The sequence below is a fragment of the Pseudorca crassidens genome, chromosome 20, assembly GCF_039906515.1.
Source record: "Pseudorca crassidens isolate mPseCra1 chromosome 20, mPseCra1.hap1, whole genome shotgun sequence".
NCBI classification, from domain to species: domain Eukaryota; kingdom Metazoa; phylum Chordata; class Mammalia; order Artiodactyla; family Delphinidae; genus Pseudorca; species Pseudorca crassidens.
Window position 1 is genome coordinate 28,225,591 of NC_090315.1, and position 23,814 is coordinate 28,249,404.

Below are 23,814 nucleotides of genomic sequence, written 5' to 3' on the forward strand. Positions count from 1 at the left end.
TCTCTGTACTCAGCCCTTCCTTTCCTGTAGGCATCCTTTTCTAGAAGCCTCCCAGGGACCCTCTGAGATCCTGCAGAACTGAGAGATAAAGTGGCTCATTCCAGTTCCAAACCGTTTGACTAGAAGTGGGGGGCCCCCAAAGCACAGGTTTATAGCCCTGCACTACCCCCCAACCCAGTACTTCCTGATGGTGACAAATACCAGTCCCAGTAAGGGCCGCCATGTCCCCCCTACAAGCCCCCTCCCCGCACAGAGTCACGAGGGGCTCTCAGCTGAAGCAGCAGGGGCACAGCCAGCCCGAGAACAATGGGGCAAGGGTGAGGGGGGAGTCGGTGGGGTTCCCCGGCTGCCTCGTCGTTGCCATAAACCTCATTACCTCGCGGTCCCCTAGGCTGCCTCTCTCCTTACCCAAGGCATCCGCCGGCTTCGCTGCTGATTCCCACATGGCGAGAAAAGCTCTTAAACCCCCCGCTGTATTTTTAATGGGGGCAGTGACTAATTTAGCCCTACGCCACCAACTGTCAAATCAAATCTTCTATTGGTACTTACTGAGGACTCACCTGGGTTCCATGGGGTTCGGGATAAATCGGGCCTGGAGAGGGCCCAGAGATGGTTGATCTGGGAAGCCCCCGGGACACGCTGGTCCTGCCCACAGTCACTGCATCTTCTGAAAGACAGGCTTGGCTGTGGACTCAGGAAAGCCTACCCCAGCCCCAGCCTATGGCCGGCCACACTTTGGGAAACACTGATGCCTACCCTGAGGTCTTCCCCTAAAATGGCCAAGTCTCTAGAGGACTAAAAATTGGAGTTCACCACCTTTGGCTTCCAGGAGGTAGGAGCCCGCATTCTGTCCAGCAGTGGCAGGAGTCCACTCTGAGATTCGCAGGCATAAAACACCTTTAGAAAAAGCAACAGCCCCACCCATGTCAGAACATTACATGGGGCGGCAGCAAGGGGAACTCTTACAGAAGCCCCTTGATATGGGAGTCAGAAGATGCTGGGGATAATTGCTCCAAATTCCACGCCATGACTTAGTATTACATTATAATTAGGTGCAATCTGTCTGCCTGTTTCATTTCCGCTCTACAGAGGGTAATAACCGATTTTCCTGCCCCTTGTGAAAAGTTAACAAGGAAGGGCTTCCCCGTGCAGGTTCTGAAGCCCTGGCCTCTGATTGGCAAGTTGGCTGAGCACCAGCACGATGGAGGCATGGGAGGACAGGCATGTGGGAGGCTAAGTCTGCTGGGTCGGTCCTGGGGCGCCAGCAGGACCGAGAGGAGGTGAGGCAAGCAAGGCACCTAAGGGTGCAAAGTGTCAGGAAATGTCCATTCTCGGGGCCCCTGAGAGCGGGCCCCCCCCCCGAGATTTTGCATCCTAGGCACCTCGCTTGCCCCAGTAGAGTCCTGGCTGCAGCCACTGGTCTCAGCGCTTCCACATCCCACTGATTTCTGTGATTGGGAGACTGCTGCTCCTGCCTGGCTCACTCTGCAGCCCCCAGCTCTGGAGCTCATGGGGCTGGGCAGCCCTCCCTAACTCCTGTCCAATCCCCATGCCTTGGCCACAACTAGAATCCAGGTCCTGCCTGGGGTCCTGGCAAGGTAAGGGTTAACCACATGACCGGCTTCATCCAGCAGCCAGGAAAGCCACACCCAAGGGGGAGAGACAACGTGGATGAACGTGAGCCACCCTACCAACCTATCCCGTGGCCTCAGTGCAGTCGCTCGCTTATCCTTGGGCCTCAGCTTCTCCATCCATAAATGAGAAGATCAGAGTAGTTAAAGGTTCTTCCCACTCTGACTTCCGTGCCTCGTGCCAGCTCATCCAGTCTTGTGTGCATTAGATGACTAGGCTTCTTCCTACCCGACGGGAGCTGGGTCCATTGTGTGCCGGTGCCCACGTGCACGTGTGATCCACGGGAACTCACACAGGGACACACCCCGTAGGTGACGACAGCCCTCACACAGCCCTGGGCTGCGGAGGAGAGAACCAAGCAGCCGGATGCTAATCGCATGGATTCCCTTTATTGAACTGTACTAGTTACTGCAGTCAGATTAAGTCACATTTAAAAGCAGACCATCCAGTTGCACTGAAACCGATTATATTCATTACATAGTTTTAATCACTGTCCGGTGAACTGGCAAATCCAATCAAAGCATTAGTCTTTAATTAAAAAATGAAAAGGAAATATTCAGACAATAGCCAAGCAATCACATCACGATGCACAATTACCTAGAATTGCAATTAAAAAGTAGTTAACCGAAAGGGGGGAAAGAAAAACAAAGAAAAAAAAAGAAGCAAAGCAAAAAAATCACACTAATTCTTTTTTTTAAAAACTATCAATATAATACATGAAGGAACAAAGGACAATAGCCTCAAAAAGCGGGTTTCTCTAACTCTAGAAATGTAGTCTGCGGCGGAAACTCTAAAAGCACACTAGCTGTAGCAGGACAATAAAAAATACTGAGCATGGAATACTTTTAATCTCTGCCATTAATATTCATTTCCAGCTGCTTATAATAGCAGCGCCTCATGGCCAAATCATTAGAGTTTTACATCTGGGTTGCAAATGACACTTTGATTGGATGTAATGTTCAAATGGCCCTCCCCACGGCGTCTCCGGCAAGCCTTCTGCGGAGAGGTGTCCTGTCGAGCGGTCCCTCACTGTGCGTGCTGGCTCATCGTGTGGTTCTGCAAAGGCGAAGAAAAGGGACACGCATGAGGGCAGAAGAATGGAGAGCGTGCCTGTCCCCTCCCACTCAGTGCATTTACGCCGAGAGCCGCGGAAAAGCATCTCGTTTATTACAAAACAAAATGCAACAAGGAAAAAGTGCTCCGGGGACGCAGCTGCCCAGACGCCACGTTGATTTGGGGCTTGGGGATTGGTTCCTGTTGCTGCCAACCTGGGCTCCGTACGAATTTTTGTTTTTAGACCGTTCAGGTCGTACCGTGGGGACTGGCTATATGAAGAGAGAGGGGAAATGCTGGGGAGGTAGTGGGAATTAAAAACAATCCCTGTTCACCTCTCCATCTCCCTTTTGCTCTAACGATCAGGAGGAAATTATCTGATCGCCTGCAGGCTTCCCCCAGATCTCCTTCTCGGGCCTTCTGGGGAGCTGCTCTGAGCTTAGTTCAGGGAGACAGCAGATGAGCCATGCAGTTCTCCAGCCAGGAAACACCCGAGTGGCACGGACATGCTGAGGAAGTGGGCGGCTTGGTGCCTGTGGCCGAGGCAGGGGGCTGCCTGTGCCATCGTGAGACGGTGCTCTGGCCAGAAGGCTGTTGTGTCGTTTGTCCGAATCCGCCTGGGAATCCAGGGCCCGGGTGGGCCCCTCTGGCCAAACGCTTCCCTCTCACCACAGCCCACGGTATCTCCTCCCTCACACCAGCCAGAGCAGGCCAGCAATGTAGGTCTGTTTCCACGGGAGCTAGTGGCCTGGGGCTGGGGGTGGGATTTGGCCTCTAAGAGCCCACAATCTTTTTGTTTCTTTTCAGTGGTCTGTGTTCCAAATCCACACCGATCTCATCAAAGCCTCAGGTGGTATTCGACCTCATGACACCTGGAGAAAGGAAACAAAATCCACCCGGCCTGCTCGGGGGCAGCACAGGACCCCCAGAGACGGGGAGCAGCCTCCCCAGAAGTGGGCGCCCCGCCAGCGCAGCCACTCCTCCGGGGCCGCACCTGCAGCTCTGCCGATGACCACCAGGGGTCAGGCGTGGCGCTGCGTCTCTCTCCCAGGCTGCGGGTCTGGGCGATCAGGGTGACCAGAGGATGCCCGCAGCCACGCCGGGAGGCCTGGGACCACCCCCGCTCCCCGGCCCAGGGCCCCGGTGGCAGCCCCTTCCCACGGCAGGCACGGCTGCTGCCTCCCGGCGATGGCACCAGCCCCTCCGGTAAGCTCACGGCCAGGGAGAGGCAGCGCCCCGTCCTCACACAGCAGATGCCCGCTGACTCCCGAAACACAGTACACCAACCACTACTGCCCTCCTTCCTCGGGCTCCGGACCACGTGGCCAGAGTTTGGCAAGCACACGTGCTATGTGTGGTTGCAGGCACATCTGTCGATCCTCACAGCAGCCTTACAAGGTGGGACGTGGTAAAATGAGGAAACTGAGGCTCAGACAGGGTCAAAGCACATCCAGCTAGGAAGCAGGAGGGGTGGCAACTAGAATCCAAGAGAGCCAGGGGCTTGGGTGAGAAGGCAGGGTTCCCACAGTGCCCTGCGCCCTCGTGGGCACCCAGTCTGCGGATCATCTGAACTCTCCAGACATGAGCACAGACTCTGCCAGCAGCCTGGCACCTCGGTGGGCTTGTCAGGGACCCAGAGGCACAAGGCAGGTTGTCTGAGGCCACAGATGGGATGCGGCGGTTTCCATGGGAGCGCCCACCCTGCCGCCGAGGCACCTCTCCCTGCACTTGTACACGGCCAGCCAGCCAGTCCTGCGGGGAGCTGAGCCCACCCTACATCAAACCACCCTCCTAGCTTCCAAGCCTTTGCTGATTCAGCTCCTGCCTCCTCTCTCCTCCCAACCATGCTACTCGTGAAGTCCTCTGGGACTTCTGGGACACGGCGCTTCCCATCTCTGCAGCTGCTCGAGGAACCTCCAGCCCACGGCCCCCACACCTATGTGCCTCCCGAGGGCCAGCCTGGCCGCCTCTGCTGAGTGGCAGGCAGCGGGGCATCACTTCCTTTCTTGGCCCCAGCACCTGGCCCAGGGCTGCACACTGTGCTGACCGGACCCCCGGGCCTCCCATGCCCAGCGGTGGTGCAGCAGGCGCAGCTGCCAGGAACGACGTGGTGGTCTCCCTCTCCCACCCTGCCAACAGCCAGCGAGTTAACAGTGCCACGTGGCCCGGGTTCTCCGGGTGTGGTCCGGTCCTTCTTGATTTGTGGGGGGTTGAGGAGGAGGGAGAGGAGGGATATTAGAAAGGTAAACACGTATAGCCCTTTCCTCATTCTCAAATTATGGTTCCGAGGCTCTGGCACCAACGAGACACTGAGTAAATGTTTTTGAATCAATGGAAGGATAAATAAATGAATAAATATATGGGTAGGATGTAGGTATGTGGAAAGGGGAAAGGACATGCCAAGAGGAGGGCACAGCATAGACGAAGGTATGGAGGCTGCAGTAAGCTCGGCAGATGCAGGCACCAGTGGGGCGATCCCAGCACAGAGGTCACGGGGAAGACTGCTGGGAGCCCTGAAGGCCCCTGGATGTGGGCTCTGTTTCATAAGCAGCAGAAAACCAGATGATTTCTGATCTTCACAAAGTCCTCAGGACCAACCACCAGCAACACGGGACAAGGCGGATGTCCAGGGCTCTCTGGATAATGAAGCAGCCTCTTGCCAAGATGCCAAGAACAGGGCTGGTGTGACACACATGGTCCACACTGGCTCAGCCACGCACAGAAATCCTGGTGATGGAAACCTACACCTAGGACTGCTGGTTAGGACAGTTCAAGGATAAATGCCACTTCTCAGGTGCAAACAACAGTGGCATTCTCTCTTAAAGGGCAGTAGCTGGCGGGTCTTCAGTTAGACTCAAGGAAGAACTTCCTCAAAGAGGGTAAAACTTCCTTACCTGAAGCTCTACAGGAACAAAAGCCCAGGATGTCGCAGCAGATGGAAACGTGGAAACCTGATGCCCCGAGGGGGCCAGGCAGCAGAATTCATTCAGCACTGCGCTGTGAAACGCCTGCTGGGTGCTGTGCTCTGGGACGGGCACAGTGGAAGGGAGGGGACGACTCCAGCTGGGCTCGGCCCTCGAGGAGCCTGACTGCGTGGGGTGGGGGGGATGCCTAGAGGCACACAGACACCCAAACGACGGTTGTGGGCTTAAGGGTGCAGAATGGTGGCTCTGAGGGAGCCCGGTCAAGGCCACCCAATAAGTATGGGGGTGGCTGAGAAGCCCCTGTGCTCGGCCAGGACGGCATCAGCTCCTCCACAGGCCCAGGGCCCAGTCTCGAAAAGGGCAGAGGGGGTGGCAGGGACTGTCACGAGGACTCACCCATCGCCAGCATACCTGTGCACTGAGCAGCTCCCGGCAGAGCCACTGGCGGGCGGCACAGTTCAATAACCCTAAAAACCCATGGCTGCTTCCCCCAAGGCTTGAAGCTGCGGTTGGTTCGAGGGATGAGGGAGCTTCGTCAAGTCTTCTGAGAGTTCCTTCCACCCGGCATGGTTCTCACAAGGGCATTTTGGCTTAATGTCTATTTCTCTGTTTATGCCTGTGCTATATTTAGTCCCTTCAGAGAAGGAAGAAAATTGTTTTTTAAAGATGCTACCAACCCCGCAGATGAACACTTCCCGGCATCATAAAGGCCGGGGCTGGGGCAGGGGTGGCAGCCGGCAAGGACTGGGAGGTCCCTGGGTTGGGGGGGGGCGGTGCTGGCATCCACACGGGCCTCTCTGCCTGCCAGGGAGATGCACGTGTGGGCCCAGGAGCAGGTGAGAAAAATAAAATGGGAGAACGGAAGGTGGGTGGGTGGCACGGGTTTGCGGCCGAGATCCATTCTCCCGGCAGAGCCAGTGCGGCTCTCCTGGTGGAGGTTTCCGGTAGCGCCTGCTCCGAGCACGTCTGCCTGGTGCACTGGGCCATCTGCCCCCGGGATACCAGTGAGTGACGGGTGAGAGTTCGGGCCCTAGCTGGGGCCCTGGTGAACCGTCTCTGTGGAAGTCATCCGCAGAGGGCTGAGGTGAGGATCCCACACCCTCACATTCATTTACATGGCTGTTCGTTCACTCATTCACTCATTCATTCGTTCATTCAGAAAACCTTTACTAAATCCCTGGGTGACACCACCATACTTGTTGCTAGGAATTCAGCAGTAAAATAACCTGGATTTGGAGTGAAGCCAGGGTGTATGTTGGGCAATAAGGGAACATCAGGATCACAGAGTCTGTGGCTGGACCATCCTTCCCAAAGCACAGACACACCCTAGCATGGGGCAGTTGGAGATTCTGGTGGGGGGCCCATTCACTAGCCCCAGGAGGCATCCCTGGCTCCACACACCTCCATGCCCTGCCACAGGCATGCATACACACCACATGCACACACACACACACATACACACACACACACACACACTGGTGTGTCCCCCCCGGTCGGCAATCAGGATTTCTTCTCCAGGTCTTGGCTTTGTGTTCTGTCCCTTGGTCTGGGACCCTGCTTGGTCTCCCTTTGATGTCCACTCACCATAGAGTCAAGGAGAAAAGACTAGTGGTGCTTAAACATGCTGGTTGCCTGGTGGCCTGGAAAACACTGACTGTGAGGCAATGAGAGACTGCTCTGCACATCCTGAGATGCACGGGCACGGGCTGGACAGGGTTTCTCTGCACTGCGGGTCATTACTAGCTGCCCCTCCTGTGCTCCAGCCACGCTGATGACAAAATATCTCTAAAGTCCTGGCACCTCGCCTGGTCCTTTGCAAGTGCCCCATTTGTGCTAGCCACTGCCCTGAGTGATCCCAAGGCAGGGGGCAAGCCCTTATGGGCTGAGATGGGCTGAGTCCTGGGTTTGAATCCTGGCTCTGCCACTTACTAGCCATGTGACCTTAAGCAAGTTCCCTGACCTCTGGGGGCTTGGGGGGGTGGGGCAGAAATAACAGAGCCCACTTCCTAAGATGCCCTGAGGACTCAGGAGATAATGTGTGTGGACTTATCCCAGGCTGGCCAAGAGTAAGTGCTACATACATTGCCATAAACGGTGTCCAAGATACAGGGAGCTCCGTGAACGAGGCGCTGTTTGCTCCCTGCTTGTACCCCCATGGCACCAAACACACTTGGGGGCTTGCAGTGGGGGCTTCTTGGAGGTCTGACAGACTGATCCCTCTGCCAGCTCCTCCTTCTGTGTGTCCCCGGGGCTGGCGAGATCTCAGGACTGCTCCGGGGAAGGCAGCACCTTGGATGGTGCTATCTCTGGAACAGCAGCATCTAATAAAGGTCCTCCCCTCGTTGCCCCCTCCCCACCAGCCCCCTGGCTACAACCTCTGTACCCACAATTCACTGCTTTCCCTCCCCCCCAGGGAACAGTGGGACATCTGGTGAGGCGAAGAGCCTCACGGAGACTTTGCGGAGGAGGGAGGAGGTGTGCACTCATCCCGTCATTCACTCATTCGCTCATCCCTTCCACAGCGGTTCACGGAGGCCCCAGCCGGGCACCGGACACACGGAGGTGGAGCCCCAGCCTCTCCCTTGAGAAGCTCACAGTCAACAGTGAATGGGGGCGGCCTGGACTCACAGCCCCTTACTCTCAAGGGGCACGAGAGAAGGCCTCGTGGGGCCGGACCTCACCTCCCTGTGGCAGACTTAAGGGCACAGGGACACAGCCCCCGTACCCAGAGCATCCCACCCTCCCTGCTCACCCAGCCCCATTTGCAGAGCCCACCTGGCTTCGCCACATCACCTCCCTCCGGTTCTAGGTTGGGAAAGAGGCTGCGGTTAATCCCCTTTCTCCCCGCTGCCTACCGCTAGGCCACTCCCTGGCGGCTTCAGCCCCAGTGGCTCTCACAAGGCTGGTGTCACAAGGAGCAGTCTCCAGGAGCAGGGACCAAGTCCAAGAACCTGCCTTAACCACGGGAGGATTCGTTTCCAGGGGAAAAGGCAGATCCTTCAGGCTAACACTGCAGCCGTGTTCAGGCTAAGCGAGGTTCTGTTATTTATTTGTTTAACAAACACGGAGCCTGGCTGTGTGTGCTAGCCGGAAGACAGACAGACAGAGAGAGAGAGAGAGAGGCACATCCTGGCCTGCTACCAGCTCATGGCTGAAGGAGGGGGTGAGATTTCACAAAAAGCAACTGTGGGGGCTTCCCTGGTGGTGCAGTGGTTGAGAGTCCACCTGCCGATGCAGGGGACGTGGGTTCGTGCCCCAGTCCGGGAAGATCCCACATGCCGCAGAGCGGCTGGGCCCGTGAGCCATGGCCGCTGAGCCTGCGCGTCCGGAGCCTGTGCTCCGCAACGGGAGAGGCCGCAGCAGTGAGAGGCCCGCGTACCGCAAATAAATAAATAAATAAATAAATAAAATAAAAATAAAAAAAAGGAACTGTGGGGAGAACATTTCTGATTGGGGGGAGCTTAAGGAAAAAGTTGGCTTCCCAGCTGCCCTTTGAGGACGGCTCGGGTTAGGATTTGCACTAGTGTGTGTGTGTGTTCGCTTTCCAGGGAGATGGGACCATCCAGACAAAGGCTGAAGGTGTGAAGAATCCTGATAACGATCACAGCTAACACTCATCGTGAGCTCACTGTGTCATTCTTAACTCTTCACTTATACTAACTCATTTAAGCCTCACGACAGCCCTGGGGACTAAATACTCTCATTATCCCTATTTTACAGATGAGAAAACTGAGGCACAGAGTGGAGGTGCTGCAGCTGGTTCATGGTGGTGCGGGAGCTGCACCTGTGCGGTCTGTATGCCGAGCCCACCCTTCACCACAGCCCTCTCCTGCCTGTGAAATGTGAAAAGTGCAACATATGTTGGGGGAACAATGAATAATTCAGCTTGGCAGAAGGACGGGGTATGTGCCGTGGAGACAAGCCTGGAAAGGAAGGAGGGGGTCTTATTGATGAGGCTCCTCGATGCCAGACGAGGCAGCTTGCCCTTAAATCTGGGCCACGGGGAGCCATCGAAAGTACTTGAGCTGCGGAGTTACACGAGAGGCGAGGAACAGGGAGACGCACACACCTCCAGCCAGAAAGGCCTATCGGCAGGGCCCTCAGGCTCTCACCCCCTCTGCTCCCTTCTCGGGCCCCCACCCATCCCCAGCACACGACTGTATCTTTCCCTTTGGGGAGGATACAGGTGCAGGCGGCCCTGCTTCCCCCTCTGCTGTGTATCACCTGGGCAGCCCCTCTCTGCTAGTGAGCACTTATTTTTAGAAGCGTTTGACAATCGTCCAAGGGTCTAAGATGAACAGATGGCCTGTCTTAAAGGCTCGTATGTTCGCTAGTTTGCACTTCTGACAAACGGTAAGCGCACTCGAGAGCACACCATAAACAGCACCGAATGAATACTCGCAACACAATTTCGCTAATGCACGTCATGAAAATTAGGAGTGAGTGATGGCTGAGGTTCCCCCTAAATGCCTGCCCGGTGACGCAGCCGCTCTCCCGGGGACCCGGGCCCTGACGTGTATGTGCCCCACGTCCCCCTGGGCCCACCAAGCAAGCTGGAGGCTGCCCATTTGCACAGAGGGCAAGGACAGGTTCGCCCGTGTGGAAGGGAGACCCGTCCTTGGCATCGGAGGGTCCTGAGTGAAGCTGGTGACCCACCGCCCTGGGACAAAGCCTATGAGGCCGAGGCAGCTCCTCTGCGCGTGGGGACGTGTGTGGGGCTTCCCTGACCCTGCCTCCCAGACAGCCAGACGGGCTGTCGTCTGCCAGTCCAGAGCAGCAGGAAGTGAACGTCGTACCCGCTTAGCTGGGGAAGTCTGTCTCTCACGTGAGAGCCTCAGTTCATCCGGAACTCCTGGCGTGGAGGGAGATTCCAGCTTCTAAGGAGCAGCGGGTTGGCTTTGGGGGGATCTACTGCTTTCTGGCAGGAGCCAGAGCAGAAGCAGTTTCGGGGACCTCGTCACCTGGGGCCATGTGAGGAAGAGCCGCGTGACCCTGACTGCTGCTGCTGGACGTGTCCCCAAAGGAGCTGACTGTCTGCTCTCTTTCATTCTCCTTGCTGCTCTAAGGACCCCAGGTGGGCAAGCAGCGACCCCCTGTAAACCCCTCTCACCAGTGCCCAGCAGCACCCAGGACCCAAGAGCCCAAAGCAGGTGGCCTTGGCCAACAACCAGTCCCGTGAGTGGGAAAAAGATCTTCCTTTGAGTGAAAATGTGGGAGAAAATGTTGTTGTGAAAAAAAAAAAAAAGTCCAATAAACTCCCAAGGGGGCAGGTTCTGTACGGCTGTGCTTCGGAAATAAAACCCACGAGAGAATAGATTATGAGGAGGCAACCGAAGCCTTCTATTAGGACTCAGCCCATAAACAGGCTCCCATTAAGAGTCACCCAACAAAACAAGGGAACTAATAACACCTGCCCAGAGGGCCCAAGGACTCTGGGGATCTGCGCTTCAGAATGCAAAGGGGCCCGATCGCCGGCCAGCGACTCGACTTTAGGTAGCAGCTGTGCGAGGGAAGATGAGGGCTTACGGCTGTGTCACGGGCAGAGGAGGGTGACATCTTTCCAGGGCTGCTTATAGATGTGCCCCTCCTCAGCAACAAGCCTGGCGCCGAGTCCCAAGTTAATCTGGCCACCACTGTTGCTGGTTCTCCAAAGGGAGATGGGAGTCCCTCAGGGACAGGGTGCCCAGCAAACCTGGGACAAAGGACCGAGAATCAAGGGTTTGGGCTGTGGTGTGCCAGGCGACCACAAGTTAGTTCCCTGCTGTGGATTCTGGCCCCTCCGGGGTGGGGACACTGCACTGGCCTGTCACGGGTCACTGGGAAGTCCATTCTAAACACATTAGCCAAGCGCTTGCTTGGAACCAAACCCTGGGGTTCATCTAAAGTATGAATTAAGACATGGCCCCCTGCCCGCAAAGAGCCTGAGTCAGACCTCTGAAAGATAGGATTCCATCCTGCCAGAGCAGGGCAGGAACCGAAGCGTACAGGCCACCAGAGCCTGGGGAGAGACCGAGGCAGAGGTGCTGAAACTCCATTAAAAATGGTGCGGGAAGGGCTTCCCTGGTGGTGCAGTGGTTGAGAGTCCGCCTGCCGATGCAGGGGACACAGGTTCGTGCCCCGGTCCGGGAAGATCCCACATGCCGCGGAGCGGCTGGGCCCGTGAGCCATGGCCGCTGAGCCTGCGCGTCTGGAGCCTGTGCTCCGCGGCGGGAGGGGCCGCAGCAGTGGGAGGCCCGCGTACCGCAAAAAAATAAAACATTTCATATTTAAAGCGTGATGCAGCCAATGAAAACATGTCTGTAGGTCAAATGTGGCCCATGGGCTGCCAGTTTGAGGCCGCTGGTATTTTGCGAGGCCCTCAGGATGCTCGAGATATCTTCCAGTACACTGACTGGCTGATGCCCGGGGTGGGGGGAGGGTGGGCAGTGCTATTAGATGGCACGTGGCCCATCATTATTTAGGGTCCTCACCTGAGGGAGTGGGATGTGGGACCCTCCAGGGTTACGTTCTGGAGAAGAGGATGGAGCATAGAAGATGAAGCTCTGCTGAGGCCAGCGTGGTCCCCCAGGCCCTGGGTACCGCTGCCTTGAGGGCGGGGCCCACCATGCAGCCTAAGCGTTTCTGGGTGCGCCAGGTGCTAGCAAACCTGGGAAACCCGCCTTCCCTGGGGTCACACAGGAGCGTCAAAATGGCCATCTTGGGGAGGGGGGGCAGGTAGCCCCTCCCTCAACCACTCAGAGAGAAGAGCGCCAGTTTTCCATAAGCACCTCGCTCAAGAGTCTTGATGATAATCCCCTCGTGCCTCCCTTTCTTCCAAAGGACTTGAGAGTCTTCCCACCCATCACCCGCTGTGTCTCACGGGGGGAGAAGGAGAGAGCAAGGCATCGTGTGGGCACCGCCCTTGGGGGCACTTATGGAGGCAGCGTGGCATGACAGGGCTCCTCCTCTCTCCGCACCTACGCCCACCCCCAAATGCACGCTCTCACAGACACCCCGAGGTCACCCATCAGGGGAAGTGGGAAATCTCTGCATAACCCCCCGCTGGGTTCCGAACACATACACACAGGCGCACTCACAGGCACCCCAAAATGAAATGCACGCAGGTGCACACACACTCGTGAAGAGCCCATAGGCACCTACACACAGTCTCACAGACAATCACACGCACAGTCGTGGACACCCCACATCCCAGGCGTGCGTGCATACACACACACACACACGTTACACTGACAACACGCTGCACAGTGGTTCAGGGTTCGGTTATTGTTATTTTTGGCTTTTCATCTCCCCATACAGTGCGGTTAACCTGCCCTCACCCACACCACCGGGGGGACACCCCTGCAAGCCCCCGCTTGCCGACAACCTGGGCTCCAGCCAGGGCTTCCTCTTCATGGCGATGGGACACTGAGAGTACAAAGTGCCATGAGAGGAATGGCCCAGGTTCTCTCTTCCAGGCAGCAGGGAAGTGGGAGATCTCTGCTTAACCTCCAGTGGGTCCCAACCACACCCAGAAGAAATCCGGGCTCCAGACCCCAGGCCTGACAGCCCTATAAGGTCCGGCGACTGCTGGCCCCGCAGCCTCTACCACCTTCTCTCAGCTCCCCACCCAGGCCAAGCTCTTTCCTCACTCAGCCCTCTTGGCGGCCACTCCACTGCCCCGAGGCTCCCCCCAGTTTCCCCAGGCTCCTCCGCATCTGACTGCCATGGCCTGGGAAAGCCCTTCCTGCCCGTATGATGAGGGGCCCCTGTCTTGGTGCAGCTCCTCGCCTGCACAGGTGTCCTTCTAGCACTTTCCTCAACCTGCAGTGACCAGGCTGCTTCCCTGCCCCTCAACTAGGCCATGAGCTGCAGGCAGGGACCTTATCTCTCCATTCTCTGCTAGGCCCTGTGTCAGCTCAGAGCCCGGCGCTTGCTAAAAACTCAGTATTTCTGAAATGACAGCCAACGGGCGATGGTAGTGAGGCAAAGCCTCCACTGACAGGGCCAGGGAGAGGAGAAGAAACAGGGCTGCCCCTCTCCCTCCATGTCCGCGGCCCCGCCCAGGGCATGCTATACTTTTCCCTTAGAAGTCCAGGGATCCTTTGAAGACACTGTGCTAAGTGCAACGAGCTGGTCACAGAAGGACAAAGACTGTATGACTCACTTCTATGAGATGCCTAGAGAGACAGGAAGGAGAATGGTGGTTTCCAGGGGCTGTGGGAGGGAGGGGAGTCACTGGCTCATGGGGACACAGTTTCTGTTTGGGAAGATGGAAAAGATCTGTGGATGGTGGTGAAGGTACTTAGTGCCAATGAACTGTCTGCTTAAAAATGGTTAAGGGAGGGCTTCCCTGGTGGCGCAGTGGTTGAGGGTCTGCCTGCTAATGCAGGGGACAGAGGTTCGAGCCCTGGTCTGGGAGGATTCCACATGTCGCGGAGCAACTAGGCCCGTGAGCCACAACTGCTGAGCCTGCGCGTCTGGAGCCTGTGCTCCGCAACAAGAGAGGCTGCGATAGTGAGAGGCCCGTGCACCGCGATGAAGAGTGATCCCCGCTTGCCACAACTAGAGAAAGCCCTCGCACAGAAACGAAGACCCAATACAGCAAAAATAAATAAATAAATAAATAAAAACTCCTACCCCCAACATCTAAAAAAAAAAAAAAAAGAATTTCAAGGCTCTTTACACCTGAACTCAGCAAGATAGTGTAACAGTATAAAAAAAAAAAAAAAGGTTAAGGGACTTCCCTGGTGGTGCAGTGGCTAGGAATCCGGCTGCCAATGCAGGGAACACGGGTTCAAGCCCTGGTCCGGGAAGATCCCACATGCTGTGGTGCAACTGAGCCCGTGCACCACAACTACTGAGCCTGCGCTCTAGAGCCTGAGAGCCACAACTACTGAAGCCCACGCACCACAACTACTGAAGCCTGCACTCTAGAGCACACGAGCCACAACTACTGAAGCCCACGTGCCACAACTACTGAGCCTGCGCTCTAGGGCCCACGAGCCACAACTACTGAAGCCCGCGTGCCACAACTACTGAGCCTGCGCTCTAGAGCCCACGAGCCACAACTACTGAAGCCCACGCGCCTAGAGCCCGTGCTCCGCAACAAGAGAAGCCACCGCAATGAGAAGCCTGCACACCGCAACGAAGAGTAGCCCCCGCTCGCCACAACCAGAGAAAGCCCGTGCACAGCAACAAAGACCCAATGCAGCCAAAAATAAATTAATTAATTAATTTTTTAAAAATAGTTGAGATGGTAAACTTTATGTACGTGTATTTTCCCACAATTTTTTAAAAAATTGGGTGGGATATTACAGAGTAAGCGGGCAGGTGGGAGGATGAAATGTCTGTCGCGTGCTACAGCTGAGTGCAGGGCCAATCCTGTACTGTAATCCTCATGTCTCTTGTTCCACAGAAGACATCTTTTTTTTTTTTCTTTTGGTCACGCAGCATCTGGGATCTTAGTTCCCCAACCAGGGATCGAACCCGCGCCCCCTGCATTGGAAGTGCAGAGTCTTAGCCACTAGACCACCAGGGAAGTCCACGTCTCTTGTTCTAGGGTTGGAAGTTGGAAGCTGGAAGTTGCAGACTGTAGCAGCGAGATGAGGCGTGTAGAGGCCTCGGCTGGACAGGTGGGAGCTACAGCATCCAGGGGACGTATCACTGGCCAGAACTGGCTGCAAGGCCTTTTCCACCTCCGTGATGCACAGGGCTTTCCTCTGCGGTGCCCGAGCCTATGGCTATCATCAATGGCACGGCTCCCAGGGCCACAGAAGAACAGAGGACCTCTCGAGACCTTTAGAACCAGGGGCTTTATGCCCTGAGCACAGGGGCCTGAGCCACACGGCAGAGAGGCCTCCCTTGCAATTACTGCCAAGTCCAAAGGACTGGGGCCTTGACGGTTTTCAAACCCTGCTGGACGAAAGTGTTTCCTCTGCTGCTTCAGTGGGGGAACGGGAAGCATGCACGAGGTATACCCACAGACGTATTTCGCCATGTTGGGAAAAAAAGTGGGTGGAAATTTTCCCTTTAATTTTTTCTGAAATCTTTCCAGGCCTTTCCAGCTTTAAATATTTATTCATTAAAATTTGATAAGAAAACTCAGCTCCACATGTAGTCATCGTAGTTCACAAGCCAAAAATCCAGGACAAACAGCCAATAGCTGGGACAAAATACTTGAAATCAGGACCGTCCCGGAAAATCTAGGTCACACGGTCACTAATTATACAGAACACATATGTTCTGGTCCCTCAGCTAACCCAGTGCTTTCAGGTTTTATAAATGATATTTAAAAACTTCCATCACATCCTTTTCTTCTTTCTTCCAAATTTTTGCTAAAAAGAAAACTTTCCTGCATCCTCAAAATTTCTAGAAAATTAACCCCTGCAGAGGGAGAGCTGTCCTGGTAGATTATTCTGAGGGTCCTCCTCAGAAAACATGGCTCATCACCCCCCCCAGAATGGCTTCCGGAGCCCACATGGCCCACCCCCGTCCCTGACAGACCCCCAGGCTGCAGGGCCAGTTCTGAAGACGGACCTAATTTGCTGTGATGAATTGTGTGCACGCACCAGCGATCAAAACTGCAGCTGAGACCGATTATATTTAATGATCGCGAAGGTTCTTATGAAAACACTTGGGCGTACATCCTTGTCCATTCAGAGAGGACATCCAGCCTGGTACAAAGCAAAGGGCTAAGGGTGACCTCTACCCACCTAGAAAGGCAGGGCTCCTTGGGAGCTGGGCCCACTATGGGGCTAAAGAACACTGTGGCCCAGCCTGCAATGCCTTGTCTGCCCTCAGCTTCCAACCACACTCAGCTTCAACCTCCAACCAAACTCTAGGCATCATCACTGCCCACACACCTGCTCCACCTTGACCAAGTGGGTCTGCCCTGCGCCTTCGCTTCCACCACCAGAACTCGATGGTTTCCATGAGGCAAACAAAGGATCATCTAGATCCCCCAGTCCATCCCGTCCCACTCACCTCATCAGAGGTGTGGTGGGGGGGGGCGGGGGGAGCACAAGCAGTTGTCGGGTGGGAGGAGGGATGGGTAGCAGTTAAGCATGGAATTAAGAGCACATGAGGGAGGTGTCATGAAAGCTGTGTAGTTCCCAGCACTTAACACTCAATACTGATGGCTGGATGGATGGATGTGTAGCTAGATGGATGGAAAATGGTTGGTGGATGAGTGGGTGGATGATGGATGGACGAGTAGATGGATGGATGGAAAGATGGATGAATCAATGAATGTGTGGGTAAGTGGATGGGTGGCAGATGAGTGAATGGTAGGGGAAAGACGAGTGCACGAATAAATAAGCGGGAAGGAGGGTAGAAGGACCGGTGGAAATACAGTGAGCTTTGGAGTTCAAATCCTGCCTTAGCCACCTAATATATGTATGTGACCCAAGGCAAGTCACTTCACTTTTCTAAGTACCTATTTACAAATAATACTGACCTCATAGCCTTGTTATGGGCTTCAGATCAGGTTACATATGTAAAAATGTTTACAATATGTAAAATGGTACACAGATGTTTAATATTGTCATAATTACTACAAATCACAAGTCTTTGTCATCACCGTCAACGCCAAAGCATGGATGCCCCGCATTTTTGATGTGGCAGCTTCAGAAGGAAGGGTGGGGAGACTGATACGGTGCCACGACGATGCAGCTGTTGGCCTGTGCATCCACGTCTGGTTTCACCGGGGGGACCAGTCACTGAGCTGGAGAGCAGGGAGCCCCACTTGCCTCCCTGTTCAAACACCCAAACCCAAATGGGTGGAATACACTCCCCACTCCCGCCCTGGGCCCCACTCCTCCCAGCCTTATCGCCCTTTCCCAGCCTCAGTTTTCAGGTCTGCAACATGGTGGGAGTAAAGAGCACTTGCAGTGGTTGCCGGTTGTTGAGGCCCCAACAAGATGATATTTACAAACTGTGAAGTGTCGCAACAGGGTCGCAAACTCAGAGCCCAGGTGGGTAATGAACTGCGTGCGTCCGACCAGGTCGGGGGCGGTGCTGACCCAGAGCTCACATCCCCGCGTCTGAAGACAGCAGCTGATGGTTGCCATGCGGGACTGTGGTCCAGGGGCTGCCAGATCTCATTTGTAGAAAAATCAAGAAATCTAGCCATTTAATGTGGTGGTAAAGAGACAGAATCTGGGGCTGGTGGCCTAGGCCCAGGACTGACTAGCTCTGTGGCCTCAGGGAGTTAGTTAACCTCTCTGTGCCTCAGTTCAGTTACCTCAATAATAGAGGCATTGTGAGGATAGAGTGTCTTGATGTATAGAGTGCTAAGAACAACGTCTGGCACGTAATAAGCACTATATTAACGGTAGCCACTATGATTATAGGAAATCTCCATTTTGAAACATAGACAACCATTTAAAGGTTCCAAACTCCCCAGGGTCATGGGCTAGGAGTTTTTAACCTCCACTGTAAAAATGCTCAACGTTACCATGATAATGACATTTCCCTGTGTGTGTCTTCTCCCTTCTATGTGAGGGGAGGCTGGATGGGACCCCTCTTCCTCATTCTGGAGAACCTGACGGGAAGGAAGGGGTGGGCATGCTCCCACTGGGAAACCCAATCCCTGCCCCAGACAATTTCAGCATCTTTCTTCCTCCTCACCCTCTGCCATGCTTCCTACCAATGCCGTCTTTTATCTATTCTCAGACCCCAGAGAATATAAGATGCTCCGTATTTGATGCATGACAACAAGCAAACAAAAACATGACCCATTAAACTATAACACACAAGTGAGGCATTCCAATGTGAGAGCCGTTACAATGAGAAAAGCTGTGCATCTTAAAACATGTCCGTGGAACAGGGTAATAGCTACCATATACTGTGCGCCTGTCATGTGCCAAAACTGGGCTGCCTGGTCTTCATATGTTCTCTTCACATGTCCCGATTTTACTGATGTCCCATTTTACTGATGAAGAAACTGAGGCCCAGAAAGACAAAGCAGGGAATTTCCTGGCGGTCCAGTGGTTAGGACTCTGCACTTTTACTGCTGAGGGCCCAGGTTCAAACCCTGGTTGGGGAAATAAGATCCTGCAAGCCGAGTGGTGTGGCCAAAAAAAAAAAAGAGAGAGAGAAAGGCAAAGCAGCTTGCTAAGTTACGCAGCTGGTAAGAGCTGGTTGAGCTCAAACGGCTCGGTCCTAAGGCTACCCTTCCCCTTTCGCTGTCCCCCGCCCACCCACTGAACCTGTTACCCACCCTTGCCCATATCACAGCACACAGTGAATCTCACTGCAGCCCTGGATGAGCCCCAGTCGGTCCGTGCTTGATTTTGTCTAAACTCCAGAAGCAGAGCGAGTGGGGCCACATTCATTATTGACACAGCAAAATTAATTCCTGCCACCTCCTCCTTCCCCCTGCACGCCCGGCCCCAGCCCCTTGCCTCTCCGGTGAGTGCTGACGTGGGGCTGTGGACTGGCGCTCCTGAAATGCCAACTTGCATTTCTCATCATTAATTTCTTTCTAAATGTCATTAGTAATTGTTCCTGCTCAACCAAAGAGTGCAGCCCAGGCTCCCGCCGACAGCACCCGGTTCTGGTCTCTCCGCCGGAGGGGGCCAAGCACCCCCAGCCCCCCAGACCCTGGCGTCCTGGCAGGGGGAAGCCAGCCCACCCCCAACAAGTTGAGCGGACAGACCACGGTATCGAGAGACAAAGCAGACCTCATTTTCAACACGCTTGGGGCTCTGCGATGGGAAAAAGCCTGCCCACAGCATCAGGGCAGCAGTTCAACACTCGGGCTCTACAGCCAGGCTACCTGGGTTCAAATCTCATCTCTGCCACTGCCCCGTGTGCCTCAGTCTCCCCCTCTGCAAAATGGAGAGAACAACAACATTGGCCTCAAATGACTGTCGTGAGATAAAACAGGATAATCAATGCAAAGGGCCCCCCCTTAGTGCCTGGGGTTGTTGCTGTTATTATTATTCCCCCACCCTTCTTTGCCCCTCAGGCTCTGCTCTGCCACTTGCTAGCTGTGGGACGTGATATTGAGTCTCCCATCTGGGGCGGTGACATCACATCAATTCTACCCCCAACGCCACCCCCTCCGTTAGGCCCTCCTGGGCCCGGGCACTGTGTTCCGTGTTTCACAAACAGTGCGTTGCATCCCCACATTAACCCTCCAGGACAGGCAGCATTGGCCCGCTGTCCGGGTGAGGACGGTGAGTCTCGGGGGGAAGGTCACATGTCCCAAGGTCACAGGGACCTTGAAGAAGCAACTGAGATTCACACCCTCTGGCCCCCCAAGGCCCTGTGTCTTTCCTGTACGTCGGGCTGCCTCTGTGTCTAAGTCAATGAGGGGGGCAGGGCTTCGTACAGTGCCAACCTCTGGGAGCCTTGGACCAACACGGCACCCACTGCTCTTAGTATTATCATTGTTCTAAGAAACTGAAGGCATTTGGTCCCGGCTGGGACAGCGCCGGCGAGGGGCTGGGCTCACAACACACACAATGGCTGCCGGCCTCAGGCTCCTGGCAGCGCCCCCATGCCCATCTGTCACGATGGCATGGTGCCCCTCTAAAGTTCGTTGGCCCCCCGCCCTAGGGCATGAGTGACAGGCTCCAATGGGCAGACGGGCAGCCGGAGGCCGATTCCAAGTGCCATCTCTGCCCGGAGCCGGGCCTTGGGAGGAGCCCCCCCAGCCCCCACCTGGGCCTCCGCACACTTCATCGCTCAAGCAGGCAGAGCCCCGGGGCTCGCGAGGGCATCTGAGCACAGCCAGGCATGGGCTCCTGCAGGGCCCGCCCCTCCCTTGCTCCCCTCTGTGGTGACCACGGCAGCCGCAGCTCACCCAGAGCAAGACATCCACGTGCCCAGGAGCCTGGCGATCTCCGAGTCCCCTTCTGGAACTCTTACCCTCCTGGGAGGTGAGGCCTGCCTGCACCCAGCACCCAGCACCCAGAGGCCTGCCCTTGGCCCTTAAGGGCTTGAGAGTCGACTGCAAGTGCACTGCCCCAGCCCTGAGGCCGAGAACACAGACACTAGTGTCAGGCTGTGTGTGTTCATAGCCCCGCGACTCCAGCAGCTGTGTGACCCAGGAGAGCCTCAGTTTACCCATCTGTGCCATGGAGATCGTCACTGTGAGGTCTCAAAAGACTGCGCACGTGAAGAGATGGAATCGGGCCTCCAGCAAACACTCGGGGAAAGCTGTCTCGCTTTTACTACAGTGGGTGAATGGCTCAGGCCTGTGCCTGGGCCTCAGAAGGACAAGAAGCAGAGTCACTGCCCACCCCTCAGTCTCCTCCAGACGTAGACCCTAAACCTGCACACACGGCCCCTTGGGAGGCTCGGCTGCCCCAAGCGGTGGCAGTGGTGAGACAGGACGCTGCTGCTGAGGGTGATACGTTTTACTGTGAGCAGCAAAGGCCTTGCCCCACTCAAGGGTAAATAAACTAAGAGACACAGACAGACAAGCCTGGAGACAAAGAGAGGAAGGGTCACAGCCCCGGCCTCCTGCGATGTCACGTGGGGCCCGGCTACAGGCTCTGCTGTGTACAGCGGTCCTGTTGTGTGAGACTTAGCACACCGCATGGTTGCTATGATGCTATGCTTTAATGCATACATTACACTAGGTTACGCCGCAAACATGGAATCAGTACTCTGCCCGTTCGTCCTCATTGGTTCCCTATTCCTCTCCAGGCAGCACTTGAGGGACACAGGCCTTTGTGTGTCCCCAGAACGTGCACACACCTGGCACGTAGTAGGTGCTCAGCAAATCTTGTGGGCTGCACTGAGCACATCCACATGTGACAGGCTGAAGGCACAAGTCGTGAAGGAGTGAACCAAAGCCCACGGGTCGCAGCAGCGACCACAACACTGGCTGGTGCTCGCCACACCTGGACTCTGACCAGACCCGGAGCTGACGGCCTTTCAGGCACTGTCATTACCCTCCATTTGCTGAGGCCCAGAGAGGGTCAGTGACTTGCTCAAGGTCACAGAGCCACTCGGTAGCGGGGCTGGGATTTGCAGCCAGGCTGTGTGGGCACGCCACACCATGTTGCCACGATTAACGGAAATCAGGCTGTGCTGGGCTCTGGTTTCCTGACCTAGTGGGGAAGGCAGGACACTGAAAAGCACGGTAATTACCTCCAGGAAGCTTTATATTCCAAGTGCTCACCAAGTGCTTTTCCGCCCATAAACTGTCCATCCTCACAAAACCTGAGGCAATAGGTCCTACCCCATTGTACACTCAAGGAAACTGAGGCCAGAAAGGTGCAAGTGTCTGCAACAGAAAACGATGGAGGAGAGGCAATCTGGGGAGGACTCCAGTGCCAGCAGTCGGTTCTCACTGCCCAGAGCCACCGCTGGGTGTCACCGGGCACCTCCCTCTCATCCCCCCAGGCCAAGCCCAGCCAGGCCCTGCTCTCCCTGCAGTGGTGGATGGCACAGACTGGGCTGTCCTTAAAGCAGGAAGGAGGAAGACACTGCTGCTCACGGAAAGCTCAGCCAAAGAGTCAAATGCTAAGCTTGTGCCTAGAGCGCTTTCAATTTTTAATTATTATTAGTTATAATTATCCGGCTGGTTCTGACAGCAGCAGTGCAAAGAGGCAAGGAAACCGGCTCCTTGGTTACCCATCTTATAAGGACCAGGAATTTTAAAAATGGGCTCCTAGGATCTGCAGTTGCAACTCTCCTTCTTTTACTCCTTTCCTTGGTTTGTGTTCTCTTTCCTTTGTTTCCTACTTTCTAGGAGCTAAAAACAAATATGGTAAAACATACGGTGGATGGATGGATGGATGGATGGATAGCAGAAAGAAGCTTCACCCTCCAGAAACTCACATTAGAATGGGAAGCCAGGTGCAGACATAATTGTTGTAGTCTGTATATAGGCAAAGGGATCAGGGCGTTAAATGCAGGGCTGGAGAAGCCCAAGGAGGGAGAATCAGGGAGGGCTTCTCAGAGAAGGCACCCCCTGAGCTGGGGCCTGAAGACCGAGAAGAAGGGAAGGGTGTTCAAGCAGAAGGCTCAGCAGGGGTACATGCGTCCCGGAAGCCAAGACAAGAACGACCCAGAAGAATGAAGCAAGAAGGTGCTCACCCCTCTCCAGCCTGACCGCCCTCTTCTCTGTTCTCTGGACTCCCCAAATCTGTCCGTGCCTCTGAGCCTTTGCACTGGCTGTTCCCTTTCCTGGAAGCTCCCCCGGCTCTTCCCTGCACTGGCTCTTTCTCAACCTTTAGGACTCAGTTGAAACGCCAGCCTTCCTTGACCACCTGATCTGATTTTTCACCCCAACACCCCCTCCTCCTTGCCCCGACACACATGCACACAGACACACTTCACTTTCTGTCCCAAAGCAGTGTTTTACTGTCTTCAAAATCCCACAGTCTGAAACGACCTCGTTCACGTATTTCCTGACTTATTGTCAGTGTCTCCCGTAGACCATCGGCTCTGTGAGAACAGGGACCTTGTGTACCGGTTCACAGCTGCAGCCCAGGCCCCCGCAATGGCACCTAGAATAGGTACTCAGTAAATGTTCGTGAAACGAAAATGGAACGAGGGAAAGGGTCAAAGCAAATGTTCACAAAGGCTAAGAAGGAGGGGTGCCCCTGGAGCTCAGACCATGCCCCTGGCTCACAGACACCTCCCCCTGGCTGGGTACCAGGATTCCTCCCGGCAGGGCCCAGCTTGCCCCATCGGAAGGGCTCCAGGTTGCTAGTTAGAATACCTAGCTTTGCTTTTAATCAATTGTAATCATTTAGCTGGCAGCGGCGTGATTAGGCGCACACAGCAAACAGCGTGAGCTAATCCTTTAAACGCACCTGCTCAACGCCAGGCTGGCCGCTTTGCCGCTGCAGGCCGGCTCCGGACGCGCTTCCTGCGGCCCCTTGCTTTGTCGATGAGGGAGTCTAGATTCCAGGGCACGGGGCAGGCCCGCTGCTCCCCGCGCCCAGCCCAGCCCCGTCACAGAGGTCTGCAGGATGCCAAACGTTCCACCACCAAGAGACCTTTCTCTGGCTCAGCCTCCTGTGACAGCACCCGGCAAAGCTGCCGTAGGTGGGAAGGTGGCAGCGCCAGGAAGCGTGAGGTCTTCTGAGCTTCCTGTCTCCACGACTGGACCCCATCCTTCCTCTCCCCAAGCCTGACCTGAGCTGAACTGACCCCCTTGCTCCTTGCAAGAAAAGTTGCAGGTTCCTGGCCTCAAGCTCCAGCCTTACAAACACGGCTACAGGCCTGGCTCCGCACAACGGTCCCCAGGGCGCTTCTGCCT

The 23,814-nt window shown here is 55.4% G+C and overlaps 1 protein-coding gene and 1 non-coding gene across 3 annotated transcripts in view; one reads left to right on the forward strand and one right to left on the reverse strand.

Annotated features, from left to right (window-relative positions):
• Positions 1-1,999: 1,999 nt before the first annotated feature.
• ZNF423 (zinc finger protein 423) overlaps positions 2,000-23,814 on the reverse strand; it is a 329,134-nt gene continuing 307,319 nt past the window's right edge. For both annotated transcript variants that reach the window (XM_067717900.1, XM_067717901.1), the window contains exon 8: positions 2,000-2,688. In XM_067717900.1, coding sequence (XP_067574001.1) covers positions 2,659-2,688 — 30 coding nt within the window. In that variant the 3' untranslated portion in view covers positions 2,000-2,658. The remainder of the gene's footprint in view (positions 2,689-23,814) is intronic.
• TRNAK-UUU (transfer RNA lysine (anticodon UUU)) lies at positions 18,561-18,633 on the forward strand. Its single transcript has one exon. It is a non-coding gene; the product is annotated as a tRNA-Lys (tRNA).